General features: G+C 44.2%; 1 protein-coding gene across 1 annotated transcript in view; it reads left to right on the top strand.

Moving 5' to 3' along the window:
• Window positions 1-1268: 1268 nt before the first annotated feature.
• Window positions 1269-19574, top strand: part of Sidt1 (SID1 transmembrane family member 1) — a 91248-nt gene continuing 72942 nt past the window's right edge. The window contains exon 1 of the mRNA XM_021184482.3: window positions 1269-2298. Coding sequence (XP_021040141.1) covers window positions 2077-2298 — 222 coding nt within the window. The 5' untranslated portion in view covers window positions 1269-2076. The remainder of the gene's footprint in view (window positions 2299-19574) is intronic.

The following is a 19574-nucleotide window of genomic DNA, read 5'->3' as shown; positions in this document are numbered from 1 at the left end:
TTGTTTTTCAAGACAGGGTTTCTCTGTATAGCCCTGGCTGTCCTGGAACTCATTCTGTAGATCAGGCTGGCCTTGAACTCAGAAATCTGCCTGCCTCTGCCTCCCAAGTGCTGGGATTAAAGGCGTGCGCCACCTCCACCCCCAACCTTTCAGTTTTTAAATATACTATTAAGTGCGTCCTTCCCCTTATCCTTGTGACAGCTTGTGATTCTGAGACTATGGTTAGTGGATTAAGGCTAGACTCAAGATTAGTCATATGTCTTCTATAGCTCATTTTCTGGTATAGAGGCCACCTATATTGATTTCAAATAAATTCCTTTTATTTAGTACTAATTCAATACTATGCTCAAAGATCGTTTCAGTTACAGCTATTCATATAGTTGTTCTCTGCGGATCAACCCCAAATCCCAGACAGAAGGATGATTCTATCTGGTTTGTCCAAAGGGGTGTGCTAGAGTGAAGAAGCACCCATCAGTAATGGCAGCTCAGGAGAAGGGCTTGTGGAGCCCGTATCTGGGCCTACTCTGCTAAAAACAAAAAGTATACCTTTTCAATCGCATCTAATCGTATAACTGTTCTCGGTGGATCAATGTCAAATTCCAGATGGGTAAAACCGTGAAGGATCCTATGAAAAGCCATAGCTCCCTTTACATACCGACAAAGCCACTGTGTGGAAGAATTAGCTTCATTCCTGTGACTCCAGAGGGCAAAACTAGTGCAAGCGAGTGAGCGGGGGAAGGCAAATTCCAGCTGAGAATATGAATTATCTTTTTAATAAGGAGATGTTAGACCGCAAAAGAACATGTAGCCCTGTGACGGAGCTGATCACCAGGTCTCATAAGGTTTGTGACGGCTTTTCCTCTCAAAGCCTACTCCAAACTGGTTACTGTAGCAAGCCTCAAAGGCCTTCAGAAATTTCAAGTTTATTAAATTTCACTAAACGTTGGGGGAACTTGCATAAACATTCTCAATGCTACACTTTCAAGTCATCCCAATTCCAGCTCATAACCTTGTATTGTGTACACCGCCCACCACCACCCCCCCCCAAAAAAAAAACGTCAGGCTTAGCAGGTGGAGTCACAGCTCTTGGAAGACTGAGGAAGAAAGATTCTGAGCTCACGGTCGGTCTGGAGACCCTACCTCAATAAACTAAAATTCAATTAAAATGACCAACAACAATTTAAAAAAAAGCAATGTAGAATCCTGAAAATTCTTCCAGACTCTGAAAGAAAATATTGCCGAGTTAAACAGCACAAAAGGCTGGGGTGGAAAGAAATGCTATCTGCCTAAATCTGGTCTCTCAAACTTCCGGAAGCAGTCTTCAAGCCGAGCTGGGGACTGTTCTCTTGACCGTATCTATATTTTGTAACTGTACATATTTACATACTTGCACATATGGCAAGGGAGCGATGACGTGAGTCTCTCCTTGGAGAACAAGAGTAATAAGGAACTAAGCCAGGTGTCCGAGAAGGGCTACTGTTCGAGCAGGGCGAATAGCCAGAGAGCGACATTTCACACCTGCGAGAGAGTCTTGCTGGAAGCCACTGTAAAATCGAATTGGTGCATCCTCTTTTGCTTTCTTTCTATTCGCCTGCCTGCAGCTAGAGTGCACTTTCGTTTGACGTGCACCTGATTTCCTCCTTGGTAGCTGGTCACACCGATTCTTCCAGACTAGCGGCTACCTCTCTGAGGGGTTTGTCGTTGGTGGTTTGAGGTTGAGAGGGAAGAGATCAGTGAAAAAAAAAAAATCTTTCTGGGTGAGTGGAAGGTTTTCAGCGATGAGAAAGGGAAGACTTAAAAAGTCGAAGGGAAAAGCAGCCCTCCCTTGTCCCCACGTCTCCTGTTGCCCCCACTCCACACGCGTGACCTCCTTTGGAGACCCCAGGTGGCACATCAGTATTTGATCTGCTCGCTCCCCTCCAGCGCGCTGCCGGCGTTGGGCCACACACCACCCAGCTGCTGAAGCCCGCACTCAGCGCCACAAGCAGCTTCAGAAGGACCATCTCCGTGCTCGCCCCCTCCTTGGGCTGCTTGTGTTTCGGGGACCCTGGGGCGAGGCGAGGTGAGGTGCCCACCATGCTGGACTGCCTGCGCCTGGCGCTGCTCTGCGCGCTGCCCTGGCTCCTGCGGGCGGCGGTCCCTGGCCACCAGGAAGAGCCCCTCGCGAAATCGGCAGAGCTGCGCCGTGATCCCCGAGACCCCGCCAGGGGAGCGGATTTCGATCGCGTCTACAGCGGGGTGGTGAGCCTCAGCACCGAGAACATCTACTCCTTCAACCACACTAGCCATCCTGGCCAGGTAAGACGCTCTCTCCCTCGGCTGACCCCCCAACTTCCGAGATCGCCGAGCCCCCTAGGTACCTCCGGCTGCGCTGGGAATTGACCTCGGGAGACTTCAGGGACTAGGAAACCCTCTCCCTGCCTCTCTCCTGTAAGGCAATCGCTGCCTTGCCCCAGCCTTGGCAGCTGCTTTGGGCACCGCTCCGCTTCACCTCGTGCCCACCCCGGCCTGGTCGCTGCCATTCCTGGGCTTTGCAGAGGCGCGGGGACCCGCATCCTCTGCGGATCCTGGCTCAGGCTGGGCCTTTCTCCGGGAAGTCGGGATGGCTACGTTCGTGGGAGGAAGGAGGTGGGCGGGGGAGGACAAACCTGTTCCTAATCTCCTTATGGACCCTACTATTTCATGGCACTCCAGGAAGCAGAGGTGCTCAGAAATGGAAAGCACGTGAGAGTGAGCAGGGTTCTGCTATGGACCACACTGTGCGCTTGTTTTTCAAAAAGCCGAGTCAAAGACTTTGTAGCTGAGATGCTCAGGTGATCTGCCCAGGCTCTGATTATAAAGAAGGGTGGAAATGTGTGTGAAAGTTCTGTAGACAAGAGTTGTGGCGAGACAAGCAGGAATAATTATTTTAGCAACCAAACCTCTGACTTATCTGATTATATAATGTAAGACAGTACATATCACTCACATTTTCCTTCAAATAAAATAGCCTTTAAGAGGGGTGGCTCTCCAGTGTGCCTGCTTCTGTCTCTACTTCCCACATGAACGTGTTTATGCATCCCCCACTACCGTGCACCTTGGGGCGTTTCAGAACCGGTGGTTAGAATTCCTCTATACCTTCCCATCCCTGACTGTCTCATTCGGGGTCACAGCTGAAAAACTTCCTTCATTAAGCATGTCATTACTCTTTAGTGCGTTTCTGCTGTGTGAACTGAGAAAGTGCCCCAAGTTCTCCATCTCCCAGCTTGCATCAAATCCTATGGCATTGTCTCCATAGCAACACAGTCCACGCCCCGGCCAGACCTCTTGAAACCTGAGGTAGTGCCCTGGAGCACTGGGAGTTGCTGGATGCAAAGCCCTTCTATAGCATACAGAAGAGAGAGGGCAGTTTTTATTTTCATATCCTACACAAGGGACTCCTGACTTCCCTGTGTGGAATGCCCACTAGCTGGCCGATATCTTGCATATAAGATAGATTCCTACCCCCGTGGTTTTCTGGAACTAGATGAGAGTCTTGAAACGCCAGCTTCGTCCAAAATCAAATAGCATGTGCGAAGAAAATCATCACAGGCGTTGGTGCTTCTTACAGTTCTGCTGCAAGACAAATGCATCGCTTTACTTAGTTTTCTTTCTTTCTCTCTTCTTTCCTTTAAGGTTTATTTTGTTTTTATCTGTATGTATGAATGCCTGCATGTATGTATGTGTACCACATGCTTGTGTGATGCCCACAGCGGCCAGAAGAGGGCGCTAGAATTCCCAAGAATTCCCAGCAATTGTGAGCTGTGTGGTGGGAACTGAGTGGAGATCCTCTGAAAGAGTCCCGTGTGCTCTTTCACGTGGCTGACCCCTCCCCAAGCTTGCTTGCTGAGATAATTTTATTATTTAGACTAAGCTGGCCTCAAATGCATCATCCTCTTCCTCAGTGCTGAGATTACAGGCATGTTCAACCCCTTCAGGAAGACTAAAGGCTGGTTTGTTTGTTTTGGTTTTGTTTGTTTGTTATTGTTGGTTGGTTGGTTGGTTGGTTTGGTTTGGTTTGGCTTTGCTTCTGCCTTTCCCCCCTTAGAACTGTGAAAATCCCTCTACTGAACACAGGCGAGCTCTCCTGCTTAACTTTCCTTTGGACATCTGAGATATTGAGGGATATAGCTATATACATGTCCTCTGCAAACTGAATGAGAAGACAAAAAAAAAAAAAAAACCTAGAGAATAGTTAAGATGAAGTTAAATAAAGCAAATACATATTGGAAAAGTACTTCCTCTTGTCCTTTCTGTTTTGCATACATGTACATTAAAGTGCTCTTTGCTCATGAAACAATGGTGATCATTTCAAAACCAGCTATACATACACAGTAAAATAAAAGTCAACAACAGGAGCTGGAGACATGGTTCAGTGGTTAAGAGAACTAACTGCTTTTCGAGAGGTCCTGAGTTCAATTCCCAGCAACCACATGGTGGCTTACAACCATCTGTAATGGGATCTGATGCCCTCTTCTGGTGTGTCTGAAGAGAGTCACTTAAAAAAAAAAAGTTAACAGTAAGCAATGCTTCAAATTTTCACTAATATGTTACTAGTCCTAAAAAAAAAAAAAAAAAAATCAAAGTTGATAGGCATGGGCCTGACAGATTTAAAATATTTTAATGCCAATGTGCATTAATATATACCAGGGCATGTGTGTGTGTGTGTTTCTGAGACAGCATTTTAACAGTTGTATTAGAGAAAAGAACCTTTGACCTTTTTAGTCTGAGAGATTAAGCCCTCCCCCGTTCTTCTAGTCGCATCACTGTTGATTTCTCCAGACCAGCATTCTGTCCGATCAAACTATTACTCTGGGTTCCCACCCGTGGCCACCTCCCTTCTTGGTATGTTTTGCTGCAATAGCTCCTCCTTCAAACACCATGAACACAGTCTGCAGCAGACTTTTACTGACGGCTTGAAATAGCAAGTGGGATTACTGCACCACATAAGACAAGTGGTGGGGTACACCAGAAATCTGCAATACTGTACTAACTAGCGGTGCCCCAGGGAGGGCAGGAAGGATTTTTGAGAGGGTTGCTCTTTATTTCCAATTGTGATCTGACCAACTTCTTGGCCACCCCCTCTCCCCACAGTCCCAAATGCTGGCCACCACAAAATTTCATATTGCCCCACAAGTAAAGGCTGTTGAACCTCCATTTCCATCTCCGAACTGACTGAGGCTAAATACAGCTCAGCTCTGTGGTGTCTGGAGGAGGAGCTTGGCGAATGGTTTTCCCCTAACCTGAGCAGGGTGTGGGTAAAGCAAGACTCCCTCTAGTTTGGGGTCATTTCCCACTAACCCTCTTCAGTCAAGATTTTGGTTGGGGAAAAAAAGTGTCCAGTTTTTGTTTTTGAAGTTTTAAATCTTTTGCTCTTCTTTTCAATTCATTCTTATTTGTTTTTTTTTTTTTCTTTATCTTAAAGGAGAAATTTTGTATTAAATTTTGGCTTTGGGGAGGGGGAGGGGCAAGAGCTTTTGCCCTGGGCCTTTCAATCAGCCACTGCCTCTCCTTTAACCCATGGAATGGTCTCACCCGGCTACACTAGCTGAACTCAGCACCAGGAAACATCTGATATGCCTTGAGGCAGGGACTTGTGTAAATATAAAGTTGAGATTTAAAAAAAAAAAAAATCACTGAAAGGATGGACTGACCAGTTTAAAGACAAATAGTGGAAACCGTGGTCAAAGGTTCAGGTTCGGCAAGGTAGGATTCATTTCATTTCCCTAAGGAGGAAGTTGCCCAAGGCTCCCTTGATTGGAAGTTAGTTACACTGAGCAAACAGGGTCCAAAACCACAGGGCTCAGGCAACCAACAGGAAATCACCTTGCAGGAAAGTGACTAGGGAAATAGTGACTGGGACAAGGACACAAACACAAATCTACAAAGAACAGAGAACACCATCAGAAACCCTTACAAAAAACTGTAACTGCTGCCCTGTAGGCCTTCCGTCTTCCCTGATGGGGGCGGGGCAGAAGCCCACATTGGCCATAGCACTGAGATCTTTTTCAAAACATCCTTTTTGTTTCCTAAACTGGAGTGTGTATCTCTTTTTGTGATCTCTCCCTTAAAGGAGCATACAAAGTAATATGTTTCATGGTGTTGCTTTACAAACTTAACTTTGTTTGGGTCGATCCTTCTCCCTTCCTGATCCCCCATGTCCTGGCTGAACCCTTTAATCCCCAGGCCTCCTTTCCTACTTCTGTATGGTGTATTCTGTTATCCCACCTTCCTTACAATCTCCTTTTCTCTTTTATGGTCACAGACAAAAGAATGAAATGTGGTGAACAATCTCTGAAGGAAAAAAAAGCATTGTTCACCACGGGGCATTCTCTTGATGGTGTTCTGACACCTTTATACTTTCATGAACTATACATCCACATAAGTACACATATAAAAACTAAAATCTTGCACACACGTACGAAAAGATATTGCAGCTTTTGTCTTTCTAGGCCTGAGTTACTTTATTTACTGTAATAGTTTCCGGCTCCACCCATTTTTTGCAAGCTTCATAATTTCATTTTTCCTTACCTCTGAATAAAATGTCATTGTGTATATATGTGTTACATGTTCACTAGTGATTGTTCTGTTGATGAACGTCTACTCTGATTCCATTTCCTTATTGTGAGCAGAGCGTCTGTGACCATGGATGTGCAAGCATCTCTGCCTACAACATAGAGTTCTTTGGATATATTCCTGGGAGCAGTATAATTGGGCCCTATGATAGCTCTACTTATATTTTTTGGGAAGTCTCCATACTGCTATTTGTAATGGCTGCCCACTTTATAGTCACAGCAACAGTGAATAAGGGTTCCTCTCTCTCCTACTCTTTCCAGCCTTCTTGCTTTTCTGTTCTTAACAGCAATCATTCTGACTCAAGTGATACAGAATCTCAGCCTCTGTTCAGAATTGCATTTCTCTGATGGTTACAGACATTAAATAATTTGTTGGCCATTTTTGTTTCTTCTTTTGAGAAGTGTCTATTGGTTCATAACCCATTTATTGACTGGCAGGGGTCATTTTGTGTTTAAAATTTAAAACTCTTTGTATGTTCTCCATGCTAACACATCCCCTTTCGCAAGCTCTAGTATGGATGGCAAATATTTCCTTCTTTCGGTGGCTTCCCGTTACTCTTCTGATAGTTTCCTTTGCTGTAAAAAACCTTTTTTAAAAGTTTTCTTCTTTTTTTTTTGGTTTTCTGAGACAGGGTTTCTCTGTGTAGCCCTGGCTGTCTTGGAACTCACTCTGTAGACCAGGCTGGCCTCAAACTCAGAAATCCTCCTACCTCTGCCTCCCAAGTACTGGGATTAAAGGTGTGAGCCACCACTGCCCGGCAATACTTTTTCTAATATTAGTGGCCATAAGACATGTGGTTCATGTCTGGGCTTTCTACTATGTTCTATTGGTTGACATCTGTCTTTTTGTTTGAGCATTATGCTGTTTTTGGTCACCATGGCTCTGGAGTGTAATTTAAGATCAGATATTCTGATTTGGGTAAGATAGTAATTTTCACATAGTTACTTCTGCCGTTGTAGGGGCACAGGCTATCTACCTTATGCCCAGTGTCTTCCTCAATTTATTTTTTTCAGTTTCTTACTTTCTTGGATAGAAAGAATTTAGAAATGCTTTATTTTTTAATCAAATTTTTAAATTCTTTTTTGAAAAATGTATGTATTAGTATGTAATGTACATAATTGCCAACCCTCCCTTTACCCCTAGAACTACCCCCATGCATCCCTCACTTCCCCTCAAGTTCATTACCTCTTCTTTAATTATTATTGGGGTGTGTGTGTGTGTGTTTAGGGCTCAACCCTGGAGAAGACTAACTCTCCTTTTCTTAGCAGACATTCCTTATCTGTAGCTCTTCATCTAGAAGGAGGTCTTATAAGATTTCCTCTGTAGTGCCAAGGAAGTGTTCGTGTGCCCCGAAAGACAATTCAAGAGCCCATCAAACCAGGGTCTTTATTTGAGCTTGCTCAGGCTGAACTCACTGCTGCCCTGCAGGACGGTTCTGGTGGAAGAAATGCTTTGAATATTTATCAAGATAAGGTTTTACAGAAAGCAGCAAGTGAGGGGTGAGTGTTTCTAACCAGACAAGCATCTAATTGGGGAGCTACTGTGGCCTTTAGCATAATTGGCTGGTGCTGGAAGCCGAACCATAAACTTAATTTCTGATTTCTTCCTAATTGATGGTTTTTAGCAGAGGGTGAGCTTGTTGGGGGTTAACTTGCTAACTTGTGCTAACTTAGGTCAGGTTCTCTAAAATGAAATTTGAACCCAAAATTTGGTCTCTTACCTCCGTCCATGTTGTCATTGTGCTGGCCTTATTCAGGTGACTAAACTTCCGAGGTTGCATGGGTTCAGCTTCCTTGTCACCTATAGAAGACACCACCTCATGGGAGACATCATGATTCTTTGGGTCCTTCCTGCCCCTTTTCTCTGATGCCCCCTGGCCCTTAGGTACAGGAGTTGTGTTGTAGATAGATCAGTTAGTGTTGGGCATCTCATATAGTCAACTGGTTTGTGCATTTTGACCGGTTGTGGCTTTATGTGATGGCCTCCATCTGCTGGAAGAAGGAGCTTCTTTGATGAGGGGTGAGAACGACATTTGGCCGGTGTAAGGATAAATATTTATAATACAGTAAGACATGATACTGGTTTGGGAAAGTGGCAGTGGCAAGTTCTTCTCTAGGGTCCACGACCCCAGCAGGCACAGGTAGTTGTCTGTGTTTACTGCCTCAAGCATAATGATCTCCTATTGAGTGGCCCTGAAGTCCCATTAAATGCCATTGCTTACCCCAAGGCTTCCATACCACTGCTGTACCCTTGGAAACATCTTACCATGCTCATCATTAATTGTGGTGCATGGGCTTGACAGCTATGGTTCATGGGTAGAACTATTGATTCCTCTCTACCCCAGCAGCTTGTCTAACACCTTCTGGTGCCATAGAGCTATTCCATCTCAGGGAGATGGCTTCTAGGTCGGTTCCATCTGGATCCCTCCACGTCATGCATCCAAAGTATGTGATGTCGTCAGCATTAGAGTCTTACCTTCAAATTCTGGGAGGCAACTGAGGACAGCAGCAATAGCCTGTATTATCTGGGGAGTGTCTTCAAGGTCCCCGACCAAGAGCATGAAGAGAAGTTTCCCATACCAGGCACTGGGGTTTTGTTAGATAGTTCATCACTCTTGGGGTGGGGCATTACCAACTCAATAGTATAGCTTTATTAAAACTACATACAGTGCATCCATGTGTGCGTACATGCGTGTGTGTGTGTGTGTGTGTGTGTGTGTGTGTAGAGATCTTTCGCCTTATTTAGGTTTATTCATAGATATTTTTAAAGCTGTTGCAAATGGGATTTTTTTTTCCTAATTTTTCTCTGCAAGTTTGTTATGCATATAGAAAAGCTCCTGCTTTATTGTTGTTAATGATTTTGTATTCTTCGGCTTTACTGAAAATGTCCCAAAAGCTTCCTCTTTCTTTCTAAGTATAAAATCACACTGCATATTTCTATGGTAAACAGAGCTAATTTGAACTTTTTCTTCTATTGTGTACCCTTCTTTTTGTCTTCCTCTTCTCTGGACAAGACTTCAAGTACTACACTGAATAAGAGAAGAAACAGTGGCCATCTTTCTGTAGACCTATATTTTAAAGAAAATTTTCTTAGTTGTTTTCCAGTTTAGTGTAACTTTGCCCATTAATCTTTTAGTGCTATATATGGTATAACCTGTCCTCGGAGTTCCACACAGATGTCATCATACACATGAACCTCACTCATACAATCACACATATGTGCACGCACATGCATACACATGCACACACACACACAAGTTTTAAAGAAAAACATTTTTTAAATCCTTAATGTAATTTGGCATTTTTTTTTTCTTGTCATTATTCCCTAAACCATACAACATCACTTTTTAGTTAGCATTTGTATCCCATTGGCTAGTGTGAGTAATGTGATTTAAAGAATGCATTGGATGCGCATACACTGTAGAAAAACAGTGTGTGTGTGTTACATAGGGCACTCAAGCATCTGCAGGATTGGTATCCCTGGCTGTCTCTGTAACGATCACAAGGATGCTGACACACAATCAGAGCACACCTGGAAAGGGACTGAGAAGAGTTAAAACAGCTGCAGAGGCCTCAGCTCTCCCTTTTTTGTAAAGAGCCAGGACATGTGGGTTCACTGTGTACTGAGACCATGAGACCTCTTTTGCTGTCCTCACACAGCTTCCTTCTAAACAGGACCACTGCCTGCTGGAGGGAGGCATATCTCATTAACACATTATCTGGATGAACAGGCCTGCAGCAGCACATACCCTGGCAGATCTGGTGTCTGGGAAGGGCCCGTTTCCTAGCCTGCAGCATGGACAAAGGGTCGAGAGTGCAGAGTGGGGTGGGGTGGGGCAAGTCTCATGCAAAGCAAGGTCTCAAGGTGTTTTCTTATCAAGGCAACAATCTCATCCCCATGACCTCATTACTTCCCCGAAGACCCAATTTTAGACATCATTTGAGATGATTAGGATTCACCCTGCGAAGAATGGGGGTGAGGTGTGAGACACGAGCATTCAGTCTGTAGAAACCACCTCCAATATTTCTCTCTTTCACTGGGAAAATGACATCAGTTGGTCATGAGGGTCCCTGAGTGCTGAGATCGCTTCACATGTGGAGCTGATATTCTGGGGGAGGGCGGGGGAAGGGGCACAGCAGCCTGATTAAGTGCTGCATTGTGGAACGGACTCTGTAAGTTTGTGCTGTTACAAAGAGACATGGAGCTGGGGTGAACTGATATTTGAAGCACACACCAGATTTCAAAGGCCAGATAAAAACAGTATCAAATGTTTTGCTGATTTCTCTGTGTGCATTTAAACGGTACTATCTTTAGATACTTAAGATTGAGTTGTTTTGTAAAATTTATTCCACCTACCGGATTTTGCCTTTTCAACCTAGCTACTAGGGGATTTTTAAACAGGCATGTAGCTCATTTTATTTATTTATTTACTTACTTATTTACTTACTTACTTATTTATTCACTATACATCCCGATCGCAGCCCCCTCTCCTCCTAGTCTCCCCTCCCCCAGCTCCTCCCCCAGCCCCTCGCATAGCTCCTATTCTACTTCTATTGGACATCACTGCACCATGAACTACTACTATGTTTTAGAGAAACCCGACATCGCACAGACAGTTCAGTTGGAGCAAAGTGAGCTTTAAAGGGTCATGATAGGTAAGCAGAAAGAAGGGGAAAGGTGCTTTGGATCTAGACAAGAAACCTGATTTCTTCTCTGGCAAGACTCTTTATGGAGAGCTGTAGGCCTGTAACGAGCACTCTCTCTCCCTGGCTGTTTGATGAGCTTAAGCGGCCGCTTATAAAGAAAATGGGAGACAAATGCTTCGTTCTTCCCTTGTCAAATTCTAAGATAATGCATTGGTCCCCAGCTCCCTAGTGATGCACAGTTCCAGTTATTGATTTAAACATGTTTCATACATCTTAGGTCATTATTGCTTTTATTTTTACTTAAGGACAATAGTCTATTGGAAACTGAAGGCCAACTTGAACTGGCTTTGAATTAATTATTTTGACAGGTCTGTCTGTTTGTTGTTTTGACTTTTTTAAAAGATGAATTTATTTATTTTATGTCTATGAGTACATTGTAGCTGTCTTCAGACACACCAGAAGAAGGCATCAGGTTCCATTACAGATGGTTGTGAGCCACCATGTGGTTGCTGGGAATTGAGCTCAGGACCCCTGGAAGAGCAGTCAGTGCTCTTAACCACCGAGCCATCTCTCCAGCCCTATTGTTTTCATTTTTGAAAAGGGGTCTCATGTTGCCCGCTTTGAAATCACCATGTAGCCAAAAGTGACCTTGAACTACCAATCCTTCTGCCTCCACCTCCCAAGTGCTAGGATCTCTCTCTCTCCCTCTCTGTCACACACACACACACACAACACACACACACACACCATGACACCTGAGTGACCTCTTGCTTTCATAGAAGTTAATTCTGCTCTTAACCTGCCGTTGGGCATGCATTCAGGATGACCAGGATAGCAAGAGCGAGAAACCCTGCTCAGAGGCCACAGTACAAGGATTAGAGTCCCTTATTGCCAATAAAATCTGACCCTTTGGGTGGGCAGATCTAAGGAACGCTGTATATCTGGGGTTGATATCATTACTTCCCACTCAGAGTTGCAAACCTGAGGTTTCACCTGCTGTCAGGTATGGTCTACTCCCCTTTTCTTTCAGGCCCCAAATTCTACTTCTCAGCTAGATAAGCTTGGTCTCACATTCACTCTCTCCCACAGTGAGAAAGCATCTGCCTTAAATAGTGATGTTAATACTACCACAAACCGCCAGGCATGGTGGCGCATGCCTTTAGTCCCAGCACTTGGGAGGTAGAGGAAGGCAAATTTCTGAGTTCGAGGCCAGCCCTCTCTCCAGAGTGAGTTCCAGGACAGCCAGGGCTATACAGAGAAACCCTGTCTCAAAAAAAAAAAAAAAAAAAAAACAACAAAAAAAAAACCTACCATAAACCACAGGGCTACCAGGAAGAGCCTGGCTTGTTCCTGTGGTTCCTAGGGAACAAAGCATACTGCATCATCAGACCACCGAGCTGCTGTGCATAAGGTTAACATGGCCAGTTCTTCCGGTGAAGCAGTGCTATGCTTCATATGTGTTAGACTCCTTGGGTTTATTGTATGTCTGAATTCGAAGAATTGATTGATTGATTGATTGATTGATTTTGTCAGAATTTTCTTTGACCTGCAAAACACGCACCTGTGTGGGTTTACCCTTAGTCCTGTCCTCTGCGCACGGCTCCCTCTTCTCCTTTTCTATTGGGAGCCATGTATAAACTCAGGACCTCTCATAAACTTTTATTTCTTAATTAGACAATTATTTTGAGAACTTCATACATAAGACCTGTTTTTTAAAATATATCAAACTCCTCCCATGTCTTCCTATTCCTTTTCAATTTCCTGACCTCTTCTTCTTTAATTATTATACACACACACCACACACACCACTCACACACATACTACACACACACAAACACAACACACACACACACACACAACACACACACACAACACACACACACACACAACACACACATACACACACACACACACACACACACACACACACAACTGTTGCGTCCATTTGATGCTAGTTATGTGTATGTGTTGGGGATGACCACATAGAGTAAGATAACCTAGCAGGGAGCTTTTCCCTGAAGAATATCAATTTTCCCTTCCTCAGCAGCCACCAATTGCCTATAGATCTTCATCCAGGGACAAGGCCTTGTCAGATTTTCCCCAGTCGTGTTGGCGTGTCACCTGGTGTTGTCACTGTGCTGGTTTTGAGATTTCAGTGGTCTTTAAAGAATTACTAAAAGAAAAAAGATTATCACTGAGATAATAATCTTTGAGTCTCAACCTCCAGGTCAGATATTGAGTCCCAAGAACAAATCCCTAGGGACCACTCAAGCGAGTTATGCCTCGGTTTTGAATTTGCAGTTAAAGGAATCATTGGTTTTGGTTTGGTTTTACAAAATATAAATGTCTATTAGTGGTCTCTGAAATATGATAAACTTCATATTTTCTCTAGATTATAAGGCACCTGCTGTGATTTATGCATCTTTTAAATATTTCTCAGTGAAAATATTTTTTATTCACACCCAAGTCAAGACAGTAGATAACAAAGAATTGATGAATGTGGGAGGAAAAATGGGGACCGGTGTTTTTCTCCCTTTCACTACCTACAAAAACCCTCTTTGTTTTATAAAATCAAACAGATGCAAAGTTTACCGTTTTCTGACTTTCCCCCCAATTTAGAAAGTCTTTCTACTGCTTAGAAGTGGTTTTGTTTCCAACTGTTTCTCTCTCTCTCTTTCTCTCTCTGAGTGTGTGTGTGTGTGTGTGTGTGTGTGTGTGTGTGTGTGTGTGTGTGTGTGGTGTGGTGTGTGTGTGGGGGGGGTGTATGTGTGTGTGGTGTGTGTGGGTGGTGTGGGTGGTGTGTGTGGTGTGAGTGTGGTGTGTGTGGTGTGTGTGCTCTCATGCACATGCACTGAGCTTGGTTTCCAGCTCCTTTGTTCTCTCTAGCTGTCCCTCCTGCTGAGCGGCACATCAATAGGCTTGCTCTGCTGTGGGTTTGTTTGGGGTTATTCTTGGTGTTATTTTTACTGTTGTGATGGCCTCTTCTAACAGGACATTTTAAACATCTGAAACAATATGCAAAGGTTTTCTGCTTCTTTCCCCCACTGTGGTCTCAGCTGGCTACATACAGCATCTCCCCTGTCTTCGTTTGCTGTGGATTTTAGTCTAAAAGACCTGAAGAGACATGCTGTTGGAAGATGCCAGCATTTCCATCTCCTTTTCAAAGAGAACTAGCCTCTCGATGTTGGTGTTACAGGTTGCCATGAAGTGCCCCAGAGTAAGATGACTGGCTCTTCTGTCGTTGTTTAACTCTGGAGCTAACAGAAGTTCCATGTCAACGCAGCAGGAATGTGGTACAAATTGCTCCAAGGCATAGCTAAGGAGCTATCAGAGTTAAGGTGTCTGCATAGGAAAATATCAAATATAACACAAGACTACCAGAACAGAAGATAGAATAAAAACCATCCATTTCAGGTTTATAAAAACATGTTTTAGCCAGGTGTGGTGGTGCATGCCTTTAATCCCAGCACTTGGGAGGCAGAGGCAGGTGAATTTTTGAGTTCAAGGCCAGCCTGGTCTATAGAGTGAGTTCCAGGACAGCCAGGGCTACACAGAGAAACCCTGTTTCAGGAAAAAAAAAATGTTTTAATCACTGTGATGGTTTGTATATGCTTGGCCTAAGGAGTGGCACTAATAAGATGTGGGGCCTTGTTGGAGTAGGTGTGTCAATGTGGGCATAGGCTTTAATACCCTCTACCTAGCTGCCTGGGAGCGAGTCTTCTCCTAGTTACCTTCAGATGAAGCTGTAGAACTCTCAGCTCCTCCTACACCATAACTGCCTGGAGGTTATGATGTAGCCTGCCATGTTCTCACCTTGATGATACTGGGCTGAACCTCTGAACCTGTAAGCCAGCCCCACTTAAATGTTGTCCTTATGAGAGTTGCCTTGGTCATGGTGTCTGTTTACAGATCTAAACCCCTAAGACAATCACCATTACGTTTTTCTTAGCTATTGTGAAAATAGAAAAATTTAAATCTTTCCTTAATGAATTAGTTGATTATTTAAGTGTGTAGGTGAGGTACACATGATTATAGTTTGCTTAAAAATTAGAGTCAGCAATTAGAGCATCACATTCTATTAAATCACCCATCTAAGATCTTTTTGCCTTTATTAAACTGGTTTCTAGAATCTGTATAAAACTCATTTATACAAAAGCAATAGGTTTCTGTTTTAACAGAAAGTGTTTGGGCACTGGTGAGATGCAGGTAAAGGTCCTTGCATCAAGCTTAAGAACTTGTGTTCAATTTCAGGGGCCTACCTGGTAGAAAGACAAAAATCTGCTGCCCAAAGTCATCCTGTGGCTTCCATGAGCACACTCTGGCCTGTGCATGCCCTACCCCCAAATAATAGATAGATGATAGATAGATAGATAGATAGATAGATAGATAGATAGATAATTGTGATTAGAAATGGAAAGGTATTTCATTTTTGGAGAAGTAGCCATTTTATGCAGCAGACATAAGTTACACTTTAAATGCTCACAGTACATACATGTAAGCCCAGGACAAAAGCAGGAGGATGCTACAAGTTCAAAGCCTGCCTGACCTACATTTCATGTTCTAGGCCAACAAGGCATGCATAGCAAGACTCTGTCTCAAAACCCAGATGAAAGAACACATTGTTAACAGCAAAATGAACACGAAGTTTTTACCGAAGTAATTCCTTACTTTGAGTTTTTATTCATTCAATACATTTGAGTGATAACAGCAGACAAAGAAACTGATTCTATTAGGAGGAAGGGCACGGCGATTCTGATCTTGTACAACATTGAGTGGGACATTATTAACTGACTATTTAACTGTGTGAAGCTGGCTTGAAGGTAGCTTGTACTGCAAACGTGTTTGGAGAATGCTAAAAACAAGCTGTCTTTACTAATAAGAGAGCTACAATCATTCACTTCCTTGCCCCAGTGGCCAGAAGTGGGACATTTTCTTGCTCTTTAGATGACTAGCTAGTACCCAAACCCCCATTTTACAGAATCCTCTCTCTCTAGTTAGCCTCAAGGACAGTTAGGAGTGACAGGGTGTACTACCCCGAGAGTTCTACCACAGCAAAGGGTGAGGATTGCCTATGGTTTGGAAATACTCCAAGCGTTTAGATAAAACACTTTATTTCTAAAACTAACAGCTAATGAGATTATCCAACATTATCAGGCGAATAAAAAGCCTTCTCTGGGCACTTGCAGTTAGTATCCTGGACCTGCAAAAATAAAAATGGAAGTTGAGCTGGGCGTGATAGCACATGCCTTTAATCCCAGCACTCAGGAGGCAGAGGCAGGCAGATTTCTGAGTTCGAGGCCAGCCTGGTCTACAAAGTAAGTTCCAGGACAGCCAGGGCTATACAGAGAAACCCTGTCTCGAACTCCCCCTCCCCGCCCTCCTGCTCAAAAAAAAAAATGGAAGTTGACCCTTCCCCCAGTCTGATAAACACACATGTTCTTTCTACTTTGTTTCTCGCTGACATCCACCCATGGTTTCCACTATCCATAACTCGGATCAATCCGATGGCCCAGTACTGCTACATGGCAGCACTTGTTATCCCCTGACTGTCCATTGCTTACATCATTGTCCCCTCCCATCAGTCTTCCCAGTTCCACGGGCCTGAAGAAATGTTGGTATCACACCTCACTGCTATGGTAACATACAGAAATTTTATTTTTAATCTCCTAAAAATCTCCTGTCTTGACAATTATGTGAAAAACTGTCCCCAGGCAAGGTGGCCTTCAGTCTTGAGTCCTGCTCCCCTACCGGGTACAGCATCCCTCCTGAGAAGTCACCTGAGGCAGGGCCTGAGCTGCCTCAGACACAGCGTACATTAACACGATCCCTGTGGTGGCTAACGCCCTGGGTTCAGATGGCAGAAGAGCTCTGGGCCGTTCATCGGTCATTATTGACTATCTGTTACCTGTAGTGGAGAGGAGCTTACAAGCCCAAATGGCAGAGCAGAGGGGGACCTCTCAGGCAGGATTGCCATTTCCCTTTATGGCGTGGCTTCTAGGAACAGCTCATTCATCTCATTGAAAAGAGCAGTTTATCCCTTGGGGCCTTCTTATTCCTTCCGCTGTCAGATTCTCAATGTTCCCGAGCCAGAGCTTTTGCCTCCAAGAACGCTGTGTAAGCCACGTCGTGTTAGTTCCATTATGCTATCAATAACCTGGATAAGAAACCGTTTCTATCGGCCTTCATCTTTCGGTTTATTATCAAAATGTTATATTAGAAGTTTCAATTCCAGCCTGCACAGGTTGTCTATTGAAGGGATGTGTCATCGTGGGCGGGCCGGGAATACTGAACAACACAGGCAAGCTGGCTGCTTGGGGGAGATCTTAGTTCATTCAGTAAATATTTGATTCCTTTCTGTGTGAGGCATTGTTTGGACAGCAGTGTAGATGTACTATCTTTGTAAAGATGGGTGGTTTATATACAGAGTTAGCTAAGCAATCATTTAATTCACTTGGAAGTTTCTGGGGAAGGATAATGAAGAGACTTTGGGAAGAAGGTTTTCCTAAAAGTCAGAAAAGTGGGGAGAGAGCAGAGCAAGGAAAAGATAGCCAAATAAAGGGAAGGCCGTTGTGGATGGAGGTAAGGGGTAAGGAGGAGGAAGGGCGAGACGCGCAGTGGCAAAACTGGAGGAAATGCATTTGTCTGGAGCCTGAGATGCACACAGGGCTGTTACAGTTGGGATGTGGTCTGTCTTGTTAAGAGGGTTGGGGCATTATCCTGAGAGCAATGGAAAGGCTTTGGAAGGTTTCAAATGGCATTGCCCTGTTGCCACACCACCTCTGGAGAACCACTCTGGGCTCTAAGGCTGCTTTGTAGCATCCTTGATTCCCAAGTGAAAGTGTGAGAAGGCAGAACTGACTGGCAGGAAGAAGAGTGTGTATGCACATACCAAAGGAACCTGAGGGGGGGGGCATGCTGGGAGCAGGGCAGGAGAAATCTGGCCTGCATGCAACACCAAGGTTGTTCTACCGAACCCGTCGCTCTGCAGAGCACATGTAAAAAATGCTGCTGGGTATCGTCCTAGGAACTGGTATCAAAGATATGTCTAGAAGACTAAAACTTGTCATGGGATGCATGGCCCTCCCACACCAACAGCTATGCTTTTCCATCTCACTAGGCTTCCTCACAGGTTATACACAAGTTTCACAATCCCAGTGGAGTCCCTCTGGCTTTAGCATCTCCAGGCTCCATTCCTTCAAGAGAAGCACCAGCCTGTGCTGGTGGGACATCTTCTCAACCAGCTAGTTTGCTCATCTGTGCATAGCTTCTCCCCTCCCCCATATTTATCTGTGCCATCTCTTTGCCTTGCTCTTGTGAGGGGGATAAAGAGGTAAAAATAACTATTTTTTGGTTTGAGACTAAACCCAGGGACTCATTCTCTGGATTTTTTTTTATACGCTGATTGAGTGCATTACAGACAAACTCCTCCTAGAGCCGTTTGAAGGCCTACTTAAGCAATGCTCTGAGAGTGGAACATGCTAGAAAATGACTGTTATGATTGTAAGAGTTGTGAAATGGTTGTGTTTATCATGGTTTTATTCTATAGTAGAATCGCTAGATGGATGTCATTTATAAGTTTCAACAAGTGTGACTGTGAATGTTACTAAGGAAATTGACATCTTTGTAAACAATATGGAGCTAAGCATCCATACGTAAGCATCTATACGCAGCTTTCTCTTCAACATCCACGAAAACAATTCTTGAGACAAACAGAAGGGACCTTAGAAAGGCCACATTGAATTGCAAAACACATGAAACTCAAGAAGAACGAAGACCAAAGTGTGGACACTTTGCCCCTTCTTAGAATTGGGAACAAAACACCCATGGAAGGAGTTACAGAGACAAAGTTTGGAGCTGAAACAAAAGGATGGACCATCTAGAGACTGCCATATCCAGGGATCCATCCCATAATCAGCCTCCAAACACTGACACCATTGCATACACTAGCAAGATTTTGCTGAAAGGACCCTGATATAGCTGTCTCTTGTGAAACTATGCCGGGGCCTAGCAAACACAGAAGTGGATGCTCACAGTCAGCTATTGGGTGGATCACAGGGCCCCCAATGAAGGAGCTAGAGAAAATACCCAAGGAACTGAAGGGATCTGCAACCCTATAGGTGGAATAACAATATGAACTAACCAGTACCCCGGAGCTCTTGACTCTAGCTGCATATGTATCAAAAGATGGCCTAGTCAGCCATCACTGGAAAGAGAGGCCCATTGGACCTGCAAACTTTATATGCCCCAGTACAGGGGAATGCCAGGGCCAAAAAGTGGGAGTGAGTGGGTAGGGGAGTGGGGGGGAGGGTATGGGGGACTTTTGGGATAGCATTG

This window comes from Mus caroli, unplaced genomic scaffold (genome assembly GCF_978045245.1).
Source record: "Mus caroli unplaced genomic scaffold, Mus_caroli_1 scaffold_17, whole genome shotgun sequence".
Classification (NCBI taxonomy): Eukaryota; Metazoa; Chordata; class Mammalia; order Rodentia; family Muridae; genus Mus; species Mus caroli.
Note: the sequence above shows the minus strand (reverse complement) of the source record. Positions and strands in the feature narration are given on the sequence as shown.